Raw genomic sequence first — 13,937 nt, 5'->3', positions numbered from 1 at the left:
GGTGAAGTGTTACTGAGCAAAACTCCATTCATTTGAATGGGGCCAAAAATCAACGGAAGCCTATGGAGGTAAAAAGAGATGCGTGAAAACCAAGGAAAAGACGAGTGCAGGTCTCAGATGAGGGGATGGATCTGTGCGGGGACTTGGCCTGAGGCATCAAGTGAAGTTTCTTGAAGTTTGGTCACTTGGTTAAAAAAATTGGAGAGTGAAAGTTTTTCTCCTGAAACACCATTCATTTTCAATGGGGCCAAAAATCAATGCAAGCCCATGGAGGAAAAAGGGATGAGCAAAAAGAAAGGAAAAATATGAGTGCGGGTCAGAACTGATTGCATGTATGTGTCGGGGGAGTTGGCCTGAAGTATCACATGAGGTTTGGTGCATCTGCGATGGAGCGTGTCCGAGTAGGACGATTCGATTCATGAGCCCTGTTCATTCTCTATGGGAAAAAACCAAAAGAAAAACGACAAGAACAAGAGAACGGGCGCGTTGATCCAAAAGCTGTATACAAGCACACGACACCACTTCGGGCCAGACGTCTCAGAGTTGGAACGATGTCTCTATCTCGAACGCCCTAGGAGGAATAGTAGATCCAAAAAACTTGTCGGAATAAGGCAGAATAAGTAAACTTAAGAAGAACAATAGTGTGCTTGAGCAAGCACACGAATAAAATTGGAAGTCTGTGATTCAAATTCAGTAGCTTTTGGTCCACTAAACAAAAATAATTGGGTGTTGGGGGGAATTCTTTTTATGACCTACACTTGAAAAATCTGAAAGGCAGTCTAGCTTTAAATCTTGACTTAAAGGAAAACTCCGGAGTGAAATGCTTTTTAGGTCTATTTTCGCATTATTGGGAGTGCATACATTGGGCTGCTATCACAATCACGTCAATCGGATGTGTTTTGAGAAAATCAGTTTTTTGCGATTTCAACCGGAAAGCGCTAGCACGGCAGTGGCCGGGACATGTCTTTTTGCCGATACAAAATGCTAGTTTTAAAACCATTGCAAAGCTCAAAACAACATGACAGTTCTGTGGAAGTGAGTTTAGGGTTCCTACAAGCAAAACGAGTTGTCCCTGGCTCTGCATGTGCACGGATAGAGTGTGCTAGAAGAGTAAATAAAAATCCAGCGACCTTACCTGAAGTCGGGCTTCCTCAGACGCCATCTTCAGTGGACAGTCCGTAAAAGTCGAGTGCTGAGTGCAGAGCCCAACCCGCTGAAAATGCACAATGAGCTCTGCACTCGGCACTCGACTTTTACGGACTGTCCACTCAAGATGGCGTCTGAAGGCCTCTGCATGCTCTTACGACAAGGCTTTCGCAGATAGCTTTTCGCAGACAGTTGTAATTTATCGTTGAGCGGGGAGTAATAGGCGTGCGCGATGTTATTCACCGCCACAACGCAAGGGGGCGCAAAGTCGCGAAATCGCTAGGAGTAGTTGGTGGGTGTGGTTAGTGGAGTGTTTATCCTCCGGTTACTTATAATGACTAGAACTGGAGTTGTATAGATGTACGTACTTCCTCACTTCCTCGATCAACCGCTCTTTGTGCTGCGCCATCTTCGCTCGTGTTTTTAAAAATGGCGGTCGTGAAAACAAACCAAACCGGGAAAGTAGGGAAGCGGAAGTGCGTGTACAGCAGATGTAGAGTGGACCAATCAGAGCCCTCTTGTCTGCGACGCTGTCTGCGAGGCTTCTGCGGTGGTCACAATTTTTGGGAGGTGCGCGCAGAGCGTCTGCGAAGGTGGTGGTGGGGGGTTACGCAGACGCTATCTGCAACACCGTCTGCGAGGACTGCGTTGTCAGCATAAATTGGCCTTGAGGAAGCCCGACTTCAGGTAAGGTCGCTGGATTTTTATTTACTCTTCTAACACACTCTATCCGTGCACATGCAGAGCCAGGGACAACTCGTTTTGCTTGTAGGAACCCTAAACTCACTTCCACAGAACTGTCATGTTGTTTTGAGCTTTGCAATAGTTTTAAAACTAGCGTTTTGTATCGGCAAAAAGACATGCCCCGGCCACTGCCGTGTTAGCGCTTTCCGGTTGAAATCGCAAAAAACTAATTTTCTCAAAACACATCCGATTGACGTGATTGTGATAGCAACCCAACGTATGCACTCCTAATAATGCGAAAATAGACCCGGGGCGATTCTAGCATCTGATCTTTGGGGGTGCTTAGCCCCCAGATCTGACAGGCACCTGGCTTGAACGACAGTGTTTCCACGTTTATTCCGCATTTAGACTAGACTTAACTAGACAAGAAGACTAGACTAGACAAGACTAGACTTATGCAATGTTTTAACGGAAGCTGACCCAATAAACTATGATATCTACACATTTACAACCACTGACACAAATATTTACGTTATATTTTAAACTAAACAAGACCTACTACTGCATTTGTAATGTTGGAGCTATTCCGTACCTTCACATCTCGCTATCCCAGTAATACTCAGGTGCTACTTCGAGTTCCTCATCGGCGTGGAATCCAGTTAAAAAAAACACCATGTCGTAGCAAGCGCTCGCGCGGACAGGCAACCCAATCAGAGGGGACGCAAGGAGGAGAGGGATTTTACTGCTCATACAGTGGTGCTTGAAAGTTTGTGAACCCTTTAGAATTTTCTATATTTCTGCATAAATATGACCTAAAACATCATCAGATTTTCACACAAGTCCTAAAAGTAGATAAAGAGAACCCAGTTAAACAAATGAGATAAAAATATTATACTTGGTCATTTATTTATTGAGGAAAATGATCCAATATTACATATCTGTGAGTGGCAAAAGTATGTGAACCTTTGCGTTCAGTATCTGGTGTGACCCCCTTGTGCAGCAATAACTGCAACTAAACATTTGTGGTAACTGTTGATCAGTCCTGCACACCAGCTTGGAGGAATTTTAGCCTGTTCCTCTGTACAGAACAGCTTCAACTCTGGGATGTTGGTGGGTTTCCTCACATGAACTGCTCACTTCAGGTCCTTCCACAACATTTCGATTGGATTAAGGTCAGGACTTTGACTTGGCCATTCCAAAACATTAACTTTATTCTTCTTTAACCATTCTTTGGTAGAACGACTTGTGTGCTTAGGGTTGCTGTCTTGCTGCATGACTCACCTTCTCTTGAGATTTAGTTCACGTACAGATGTCCTGATATTTTCCTTTAGAATTTGCTGGTATAATTCAGAATTCCTTGTTCCAAAAATGATGGCAAATCATCCTGGCCCAGATGCAGCAAAACAGGCCCAAACCATGATACTCCCACCACCATGTTTCACAGAAGGGATAAGGTTCTTATGTTGGAATGTAGTGCTTTCCTTTCTCCAAACATAACGCTTCTCATTTAAACCAAAACGTTCTATTTTGATCTCATTTGTCCACAAAACATTTTCCAATAGCCTTCTGGCTTGTCCACATGATCTTTAGCAAACTGCAGATGAGCAGCAATGTTCTTTTTGGAGAGCAGTGGCTTTCTCCTTGCAACCCTGCCATGCACACCATTGTTGTTCAGTGTTCTCCTGATGGTGGACTCATGAACATTGGCTAATGTTAATGTGAGAGAGGTCTTCAGTTGCTTAGAAGTTACCTTGGGGTCCTTTGTGACCTCGCCAACTATTACACGCCTTGCTCTTGGAGTGATCTTTGTTGGTCGACCACTCCTGGGGAGGGTAACAATGGTCTTGAATTTCCTCCATTTGTACACAATCTGTCTGACTGTGGATTGGTGGAGTCCAAACTCTTTAGAGATGGTTTTGTAACCTTTTCCAGCCTGATGAGCATCAACAACGCTTTTTCTGAGGTCCTCAGAAATCTCCTTTGTCCGTGTCATGATACACTTCCACAAACATGTGTTGTGAAGATCAGACTTTGATAGATCCCTGTTCTTTAAATAAAACAGGGTGCCCACTCACACCTGATTGTCATCCCATTGAATTAAAACACCTGACTCTAATTTCACCTTCAAATTAACTGCTAATCCTAGAGGTTCACATACTTTTGCCACTTACAGATATGTAATATTGGATCATTTTCCTCAATAAATAAGTGACCAAGTATAATATTTTCATCTCATTTGTTTAATTGGGTTCTCTTTATCTACTTTTAGGACTTGTGTGAAAATCTGATGATGTTTTAGGTCATATTTATGCAGAAATATAGGAAATTCTAAAGGGTTCACAAACTTTCAAGCACCACTGTAGAACTATCACGTAACAGGTGAATTCAAGAACACACACACGCCCACGCACACATTCATTGCGCAGTGCGCAAGGGCACTTATTTCTGAAAATTACGTCCAAAAGCAGTGTTTTTGAGGGTGCTGAGCTAGGGGGTGCTGAGCTCGTTTTTGGGGGTGCTTGAGCACCCCCAAAAATAGGCTAAACACGCCCCTGAATAGACCTAAAAAGCATTTCACTCCAGAGTTTTCCTTTAAAAAAAAAATCTTGTCTGTATTGTCCTAAATTTTACCCTGTTGGTTTTATCTTTTAATTCTAGTATTTGCTTACAGGTATTAAAGGATTTGTACAGTTAATTTCTATTGCTGTTTATGTTCTTGTATTGGTACCGTATATTGTGTATTTGTATCAGACAGAGTAATTGCACTGGTATATCCCTGCATTGTTCACTTTTTGCACTACCGCCATGGTCCACATTCTGTTCTACCATAGCATCCTCCCAGCAAACACAAAACGTTTATAAAACGTTTCATTTGGGTTGCATTAAGGTTAGGTTTTATTAAACGTTTCTGAAACGTTAGCCAAACGTTTATACAACGTTATATAAACGTTTTTGTGTTTCCTGGGAAAGTACTTACCTATCTATCTATCTATCTATCTTGACCTGTACCTGCATGATTTTCTGCACTGCCCTCCTGCCACATGATTTGCTGATTGGATGAATGAGCAGATGCACAGGTGTTCCAAATACAGTGGCTGGTGAGTGTGTATTCGATGAGAGTTGGTTCCTGAAATGTCCCTAAAGCCAAACACATGTTTGTATTTGGTACCGTGTTTAGGTTTTCAAATAACACCCATGTAATAGGAAATAAAAATAAAGCTGAGTAAAGTCGAGCGCTCAAGCTTTAAACCAATACCAGTTTCTAATCAGCCTTGAAAGGCCACCATAACTCATTCTTTTAAGCTGCTGGATGTAAGATCTGGGATGTTTGGCCTCTCTTCAGAACTTGCCCTTTCGACAAACAAGAGCTCAAACAGGCTTCAAAACTCGTGAACTACTGACAGGTGCTTTTTTGTTCCAAGCCTGTTTCATAAAGTAGTATAGGGACTGGGATGTGTCTCACACGGAAGCATGGAATTATCCGCTGCCGTTACCACAGTGTTATGGAAATGAAAACTTCTGCATTTATTGTGCGCATCAATGTGACTGTCAGTTACTTATTCTACTAAGCAAACCCCTCCGACCCTCCTGCTTTAACAAGAACTTGTCTTTTAAGCCTAGGTCACAACCGGACGTACGATTTTTTGGCCGTCCGATTTTTGGCGTTTCCCAAATCACTGCGTTTTTTTTTGTTCGTGGAGAAAGACGCACGTTGGCTGTCTTGCAACCTGAAAAAAACGTAAGCGCCCGTAGAGTTTGTTTGACATGACAAAGAACCTCTGCGGCCGGTCTGCGGCCAGTCTACGGCTCGAAAATCAGCACGTCACACGCGCGCCCTCCATGCATTTCACGTGTTCCCTCCGTGCGTTTCTTGCGTTTTTTGCACGTAGACCGGCCGTAGGAGCACGTACGGCCGGTTGTGACCGAGGCACTAGCCATCACAGATCGAGTCCTACCATCAGCTGTGCTTTACTGAAATCATACAGTGCTGTGTATCTGATCACTGATCCCTGCGAGATCAGAACACAACACAGAGGCTAGTCAAGCAGCGCTAGCTAAAACACAAGGTCTGGTTAAATGCCTCGGTCTATTATGATCTGTAGCTTATCATTAGCCTCAGCCATAGACTGCAACTCAAAGACATGGGCAAAGGCATTTCTATGTTATGGACCTGTGTGACACTGGACGAGTAATTTAGGGTTGAGTACGTACACAGGCGCAATGATCGAGGACGGAGCCGAGCTGGGTGTGTGTTTGGAAACTCTCATCAATTCGATTCCAACAGCTCGGTCTGAGAATGAAAAAGTGAAGCAGATTTGCTGTTTTTCCTGTAAGTACTATAACAGAAGCTTTACGACACAGCAGCTCAGGAACATCACGTTATATTTTTCTTCCCTGTCACAATAATTTTTCAAAAAAAAAAAAAAAAAATCCTCAGCACTGCAGCTTTCAGAAAGTGTGCGGGAAATAAAACGTATGTTTCAGTTAAAGACAGAAACAGACAGAAAGAGCATGAGGGGAAATGTCTACTCAAATACAGAAAGCTGTTCAAGAAACAGACTCTGTATTTTTACTCTTTCTTCCTTTCTCTCTCTCTTTTTTTGGTCTCCCATATGCCTTTATGGTGAATTTCCCAGTGGAAATCCTCAACTGGTTTCAATTATGGACTTGGTTTCTCTCATTCCAACAAAAGATTAGTCATGAGAGAGAGTGAGACACAAAGGCAGAGGAAAGAGAGAGAGAGAGAGAGAGAGAGAGAGCACGAGCGAAAGAACCAGGAAACTCTGACACTTCTCGGAGCAGTGTGTGTGTTTTCAGAGCTGTGTGACTTGCTAGCACAGACCTAACAGTTTACATGGCTGGTATGCTTATCGAGAGGTCTCAAGGTGTTCATCCAGTGGTGATTCTGGTTGGTGAACACCAAAACCTGCCCAGGAAAATCCAGACAGCTCAGACAGACAGAAACATCTCTATCCAGCTGCTTGACACACATTCAGCTCTTCTAAACACTGCAACAAGAACCGCTACACTGCATTCAAAATCCCAAATTCGACCACTGAATTGCACGTTTGAACTCATTTTACAGGTTAACAGAAAAGAAAAAAAAAAAAAAACCTGACTCGTTGTGATACCTTTTCTTCATTTAAAGTAATACCTACTAATGAGTTCCACAAAAACAGCAGGTTTAGAAATAAGGGAACGAAACTAAACATTAACCAGACTTTAGTCTTGATGACGTCTTTGGTTATAGCCTGGTGATGAAGTAGAATGGATGTGGATCAAATAAAGCAGATTAGACTCACCTGTACTCAGCTCCCCAGCCCTTGACAAAGCTCATGCGGATGGTGCACATACGGGTCAGCTGATACACAGCCTCGAATCCTTGATTCACCGACTGAGCCAAAAGAGCAGCGAACTCTTGATTATTGAAGATCTTCAGATTACAGCCTGACAAAAGACCCACACACACCAGATATTACAGATACAGGTTGTCTGAAAGGGCAGACATATCTCATCTCATCTCATTATCTCTAGCCGCTTTATCCTGTTCTACAGGGTCGCAGGCAAGCTGGAGCCTATCCCAGCTGACTACGGGCGAAAGGCGGGGTACACCCTGGACAAGTCGCCAGGTCATCACAGGGCTGACACATAGACACAGACAACCATTCACACTCACATTCACACCTACGGTCAATTTAGAGTCACCAGTTAACCTAACCTGCATGTCTTTGGACTGTGGGGGAAACTGGAGCACCCGGAGGAAACCCACGCGGACAACATGCAAACTCCGCACAGAAAGGCCCTCGCCGGCCACGGGGCTCGAACCCGGACCTTCTTGCTGTGAGGCGGCAGTGCTAACCACTACACCACCGTGCCGCCCCGGCAGACATATCAATATATCGTATACTGATATCAATATTGTGATATATTTGGATCCACGTGTCATGATTAAATTTGAGTATTTCGAATATCAGTCACTAAACTGACCAGGGGTGGGCAACAAGGATGTAATGGTTACCGGTGTCACAGTAAACTACAGTAAATTTCCCAACAGTTCGTATTTTATGTTTACCCTGATGACCCTTTGCACACTACTGGCATTATCTTAACCAGCTTCATGAGGTAGTCACCTAGAATGCTTTTCAATTAACAGACGTGCCTCATCAAAAGCTAATTAGTGCAATTTCTTGCCTTCTTAATGAGTTTGAGATCAAACAGTAAATAGCAAATATTAAAAATAGGTACCCTATGTAGCTACTATGTAGCTACTACTTATAAATAAAATTATTTTCTGATCCCATGTCCATACAGTAAATATAGCATATATATTTACTCTATGAGGCAGTAGCCACAAAAATGAAGCGTCATCCAAAAATGAACAATTTAAAAATCACAGAAGTAAAATATACCAAGTGTCTGTACTTTATATTATTCTTTATACAGTTTTCGAAACTGAAACCTCCGAACCGAGGCTGACACACACACGCTGTCGCCATGACCCAAACTCTTATTTCCCGGAAAAGGCCCGGCGCTAGAGCTCAGTGGTCTCAATACTCTTTTTGACAACTTCCTGTAACAACTCGGAAGTGCGTTACATCTACATCACACGTGGGACCACTGGCCGAAGAAGGCGATGAAAAGGGGGACGACCTGGAGTATATTTTAAAATAGGAACGCACTTTCCCTCGGTAATAAGCATAAACATGTCTGAAAGCGATTTCTTTAGTCTAGTCCGTTTATTTTGAATGATGAACCGAATTGTATACACTCACTGGCCATTTCAATAGGAACACCTGTATGCGTATGCGCAGTGCGCGACTGTTACACTCATTCTTACATTCTTACAACATGATGACATAGTGGCTACAGCCTCTATATGATGCAGTAGCCACAAAAATACAGTAAATAGCTCTATTCCACAACTGTAGTAATCCATATCATGCCAAGAAAAGACAATCCATCATTACTTTAAGACATGAAGTGTCTTTTAATGAATAAAAATAAAGAAAAACCAGCGAATTAGAATGTCTATCCAGACATTTAACTGGTACTGTCTAGGTTTGCTCACAAACTGGCAGCAATAGGCTAGTGTTGCATAAAAAAAGAAAAATAAATAAATAAATTTAAAAATATTTTTATCAATGCCCTTGGACGAGTCACATACGTCATGAAATCTTTTACCGCTGTACCTTATGACGGAAGAATGTTTTAGGCATTGACTGTAATTCATATGTGCCACTGTGAAGTAAAAGTAATGTGCCATGTAAGGTACATAAAAGGAGGTGTTTATGACGAGTAGCGTACGTCATAAGGCACGGCGGTAAAAGATTTCATGACGTACGTGACTCGTCCAAGGGCACTGAAGGGGTTAAAAACAGACGAATATTTTATAGATAAAAACATTTTATCCACAGAAATAAAATAAAAAAGCATTTTAACATGTAATTAAATAAAAGCAAAATTAAATGTCAAATTCAATATTTATGTTTTTTCATGCATCTTCAAAGTGTTCAAGTACTGTGATATATTTTTGCCAAATTGCCCAACCCTAATAAAGGAAGGAAAACAAACAGGGGACACATTTGTGATTTCAGGCCAAGAATAAAATCTTGTTACTGAATTACTGCCTGCTTATATTTGTTGTTCATTTTAATGTCATGATAACGATTTACTTTAATCTTTCATATAATTTAAGTTCATATTCGACTAATGATGATACTTAAGAACAAGAAATGAGGAATAACAGGACCAAAGGAACTGAAAGAGAGAGACACAGAGAGAGAGAGAGAGAGAGAGAGAGAGAGAAAGTCCCCTCATTTTTCTAAACTCAGTTTAGTGATGTAATAACTGAACAAGATAGCTTATAAGATAGGCTCCAGCTTGCCTGCGACCCTGTAGAACAGGATAAGCGGCTACAGATGATGGATGGATGGCTTATAATCCAAAAACACATCATGTGTTTTGAGTTAGTGGCTTAGTTTGTCTCTGACCTGGTGGAATCTTGCAGACGGTGGCGGGGTGCCAGCCGTATCGCTGGTTGCAGTTGGGACTCTGAACAAAGATAGCGCTGTCACTGAGACACTCAGCAAACACCTCACCTCCGATGTAGTATAAACGCACCCCTCGGCCTAAATCAACACACACAGAGTTATAACATATATTAACCTAAACCATTATGTATAGTTAGAGCTCCAAGCACAAAAATAGATGTTGATTTCCTTGAATGAACTTGCCGTTTTAATAAAATTGTTGGTCCTCTTCCAATTTTATCATGTTAAAATGCATTAATAAGAAAAGTAGAGACACAGCAACAATGACTGGGTCTGGTCAAGGAAATTACTATCATTTATATGAAGTTGGATACAGTTTTAAACCATGATCACCATTTTACCATGCAACCTTACGTGAAGAAGAAAATGTAAACTGGTCATAATTCAGGGGACTTTTGTTAAAAAGTTCCACCATTGGGTTTCGCAGAAAAGTGGAGAACCTACTGAAGTCTTCTAGAAAAATTAATGACGTTCAACACTTGAACAATCAGACTGAGCCTCAGGCGGGGTTTACATTAGACCGTATCAGCGGATCATCAGATTAACGTTTTTAAAACGATTAGTGTGTACACAGCAACACCAATACACGATTCGCGTGCACACAGCAACGCCAATACACGGATACGCTCGTCTCCGCAGGCATCCTGCGCTCCAAATCACTCCGCCCTGAACAGCGAGTGCCCTCTGGAGGGTGTGCAGTCCGGCCCTGCGCAGCTCACAGAGCGCGCGAGTGAAGCGCACGAGCAGTGATTCGGGACTGAGCCGCTGTGTGTGTGATCCCAGCGCATATCACTTACCACTTGCAAGTGGAAGGATGGCAAGCCTAAAGACAATCATAACTACACAATGGGCAGTATTTGCATCAGTATTTGCAGTATTTTCATACTTTTATACTCTTTAATGAAAGGTGATACAAGGCGGAAGTCCGCGCCGTTTTTCAGCAGTCGCGTCACATGACCAACGCCAGCGAATCAGGAAGGTGGATGTCACAGTGACGTTGTCCAATGACAACGCCAGCTAGAGCTCAGCACAGCGTATCCGCGCATTCTTAATGTTTACACAGCACCGGAGCTGACACGATCTAGATTGAATACGTGGACGCTGGCGGATTCCCGTTTCCCGGCGTTTCCAGGCGGTTTAATGTAAACGGACAGTGCATCCGCGAAGAAAACGAGACAGATACGGTCTAATGTAAACTTGGCCTCAGTGGGCAAGTGAAAACAATCACTAGTTGATTAAGGGTGGGAAAAACAAACTAAAAACAACCCAATGTCTTTTCTAGCTAAATCCGATACCAGGCATTACTCAATGGTAGCAGTGCTTTTATCGTTACATCATCAAACCACAAAAAGTGCTCCAGGCAGTGCTTTTTCAATACAAAATGCCTAATGTGATCAGGGTGAAACACTGCTTTGGATGTCTCTTGTCAAGAGGAGGTGAATCTTGTCCATTTTTAAATTTTTTTTTAAAATCGAGAACTATATATTTGACCATTTCTTGTTTTTTTCCCCCTTCCTTTATGAAGTATGGAAATCTAATGTACCAATGTGTCTGCGTGTGAGCTCCACGGCAGCGTTGCGATTAATATTGGACAGCAGACCCAGGCAGAAACGCTCAGAGTTGGATGGATCGGTAAACCCGTCTACTGTGAGAGAGGGCTGGGATGCATGGAAGATTTCCCCCACCCGCTGGTTCAGCTCATAGTAGGATATGGAGCACCAGAACGCTGGCTCACAGTAGGTCACAGGCTGCAGGTCTGACAGAGAGAGGAAGACAGAGATGGTTAAAAAAACAATAACAATAAAAGAAATATATATATATATATATATATATATATATATATATATATATATATATATATATATATATATATATATCTCACAAGTAAAACTCAATCATGAAGTAAAAATAGTTTGCAGCAAGAAATAGGTGGAGCTCAGTGAGACAGTAATGATAGTATCAAGTGTCAATTCCAAGAAACAGGGCAATGGAAACACCAGCATTACTTGGGTAGGAAAATTATTGCCTTACACCGCCAGCTTCATAAACACACCATAATTCCTGTAACTGCTTCAGAAAAGGAAAAAAGAAAAAAAAAAAAAAGAAAGAAAGAGCTTCAGGAAATGGATTGGATGAACAAAACCCCTATGTGTAAGGGTTGCATGTGGAAGTATGCTATTTATTATTCCAGGAACAAGGGGGAAGACAAGCCCCAGGACCTTCACTTCGGATCATAAGCAACAGGATACTGTCATGCATGTGAAGTGTGTGTCTTATTTGTCCAAGTGCTCATACAGAGATCAGAGCAGGGGTTGACAAAAGGTTCATTCAGCTGTGGCTTCCTCTGGGTCAGTGACCAGAGGGAAGAATTTATAACAAGTGTACAAACACTGACACGTACACTACAGACACGCCGTAAGGTCCTACCTAAGTTGCTCGGTGGTGGAGATAAAGAATTTGGTGAAAGGCTTGGAGATCCTACAAAAAAGAAAAAAAAAGGAGATGGTTATAGATGAAGAGACTTCACTGAACTGACTAAATATGATGGAGTACACTGACAAGTATATCGAATCACAATCATTCTCATTCTCTCAGCACTAAAATATGACCTAATTTATATACAGTGCTGTGCAAAAGTCTTAGGCACATACAAAGAAATGCTGTAGACCAAAAATGGCTTACAAATAATGAAATGAAACGTTTCAATATGAAAAAAATATATATATATCTAAACAGCAGTAAGCCATAATAAATGAAAGTCAATATTTGGTGTGAGACAGCCCTTGGCTTTAGAAAAAAAAAAATAGTGATCTCAACGTCATGAAATCTTTTACCGCCGTGCCTTATGACGTACGCTACTCGTCATAAACACCTCCTTTTATGTACCTTACATGGGACATTACTTTAACTTCACAGTGGTACATTACCACAAATTGGCCTAGTGGTTAGTGTGTTCGCCTTTTAATCGTGAGTTCTAGTCACGGTTGGGTCATACCAAAGACCATCATAAAAGTACTAGCTTTCATCTCATCTCATTATCTCTAGCCGCTTTATCCTTCTACAGGGTTGCAGGCAAGCTGGAGCCTATCCCAGCTGACTACGGGCGAAAGGCGGGGTACACCCTGGACAAGTCGCCAGGTCATCACAGGGCTGACACATAGACACAGACAACCATTCACACTCACATTCACACCTACGGTCAATTTAGAGTCACCAGTTAACCTAACCTGCATGTCTTTGGACTGTGGGGGAAACCGGAGCACCCAGAGGAAACCCACGCGGACAACATGCAAACTCCACACAGAAAGGCCCTCGCCAGGCACAGGGCTCGAACCCGGACCTTCTTGGTGTGAGGCGACAGCGCTAACCACTACACCACCGTGCCGCCCCTACTAGCTTTCAAGTACTAGTAATTCATATTTATGGACAGGTTCTCATTGACAAGACCTGTTGTCTTGTTTTTTTTTGGGATGTTTTCGATTACTAAAGTTATTTTTACTCTACAACAGTGTTTTTTGGACACAAATATTAAAAATATAAAGTTCTGAACAAGTTAGAGAAAGACTATGAAAATATCCCAATTTTGACCTTTTTTTGTCCTATATGTCTACAATTAATTATGGCTGGCAGCCAAGGGGTTAATTTTGCACCAAAACCCAGTAGCCTTCATTATGTTTTCTTTTTTAATCTGAAGAGTGCTTTCTTGTGGAATATGCTGCTCAGATACAAACTTTTTTCCCCTGGTAACATTTAATTTTGTTCTGGAAAATGAACGTTTGGAACTCTAGAATGTTTTTGTACTGACTCGATGATGTAGAAGTCAAAAAAATAGAAATCTATAACAGAGTTTGTATGGGGCGGCACGGTGGTGTAGTGGTTAGCGCTGTCGCCTCACAGCAAGAAGGTCCGGGTTCGAGCCCCGTAGCCGGCGAGGGCCTTTCTGTACGGAGTTTGCATGTTCTCCCCGTGTCCGCATGGGTTTCCTCCGGGTGCTCCGGTTTCCCCCCACAGTCCAAAGACATGCAGGTTAGGTTAACTGGTGACTCTAAATTGAGC

General features: G+C 42.2%; 1 protein-coding gene across 1 annotated transcript in view; it reads right to left on the bottom strand.

Moving 5' to 3' along the window:
- smad3a (SMAD family member 3a) overlaps nt 1-13,937 on the bottom strand; it is a 112,603-nt gene that overhangs the window by 6,660 nt on the left and 92,006 nt on the right. The window contains exons 5-8 of the mRNA XM_060911691.1: nt 12,309-12,359; nt 11,425-11,637; nt 9,822-9,959; nt 7,134-7,278 (exon numbers count right to left, since the gene is read on the bottom strand). Of these exons, the coding sequence (XP_060767674.1) occupies nt 7,134-7,278; nt 9,822-9,959; nt 11,425-11,637; nt 12,309-12,359 (547 nt within the window). The remainder of the gene's footprint in view (nt 1-7,133; nt 7,279-9,821; nt 9,960-11,424; nt 11,638-12,308; nt 12,360-13,937) is intronic.

The sequence above is a fragment of the Neoarius graeffei genome, chromosome 27 (genome assembly GCF_027579695.1).
Source record: "Neoarius graeffei isolate fNeoGra1 chromosome 27, fNeoGra1.pri, whole genome shotgun sequence".
Classification (NCBI taxonomy): domain Eukaryota; kingdom Metazoa; phylum Chordata; class Actinopteri; order Siluriformes; family Ariidae; genus Neoarius; species Neoarius graeffei.
Note: the sequence above shows the minus strand (reverse complement) of the source record. Positions and strands in the feature narration are given on the sequence as shown.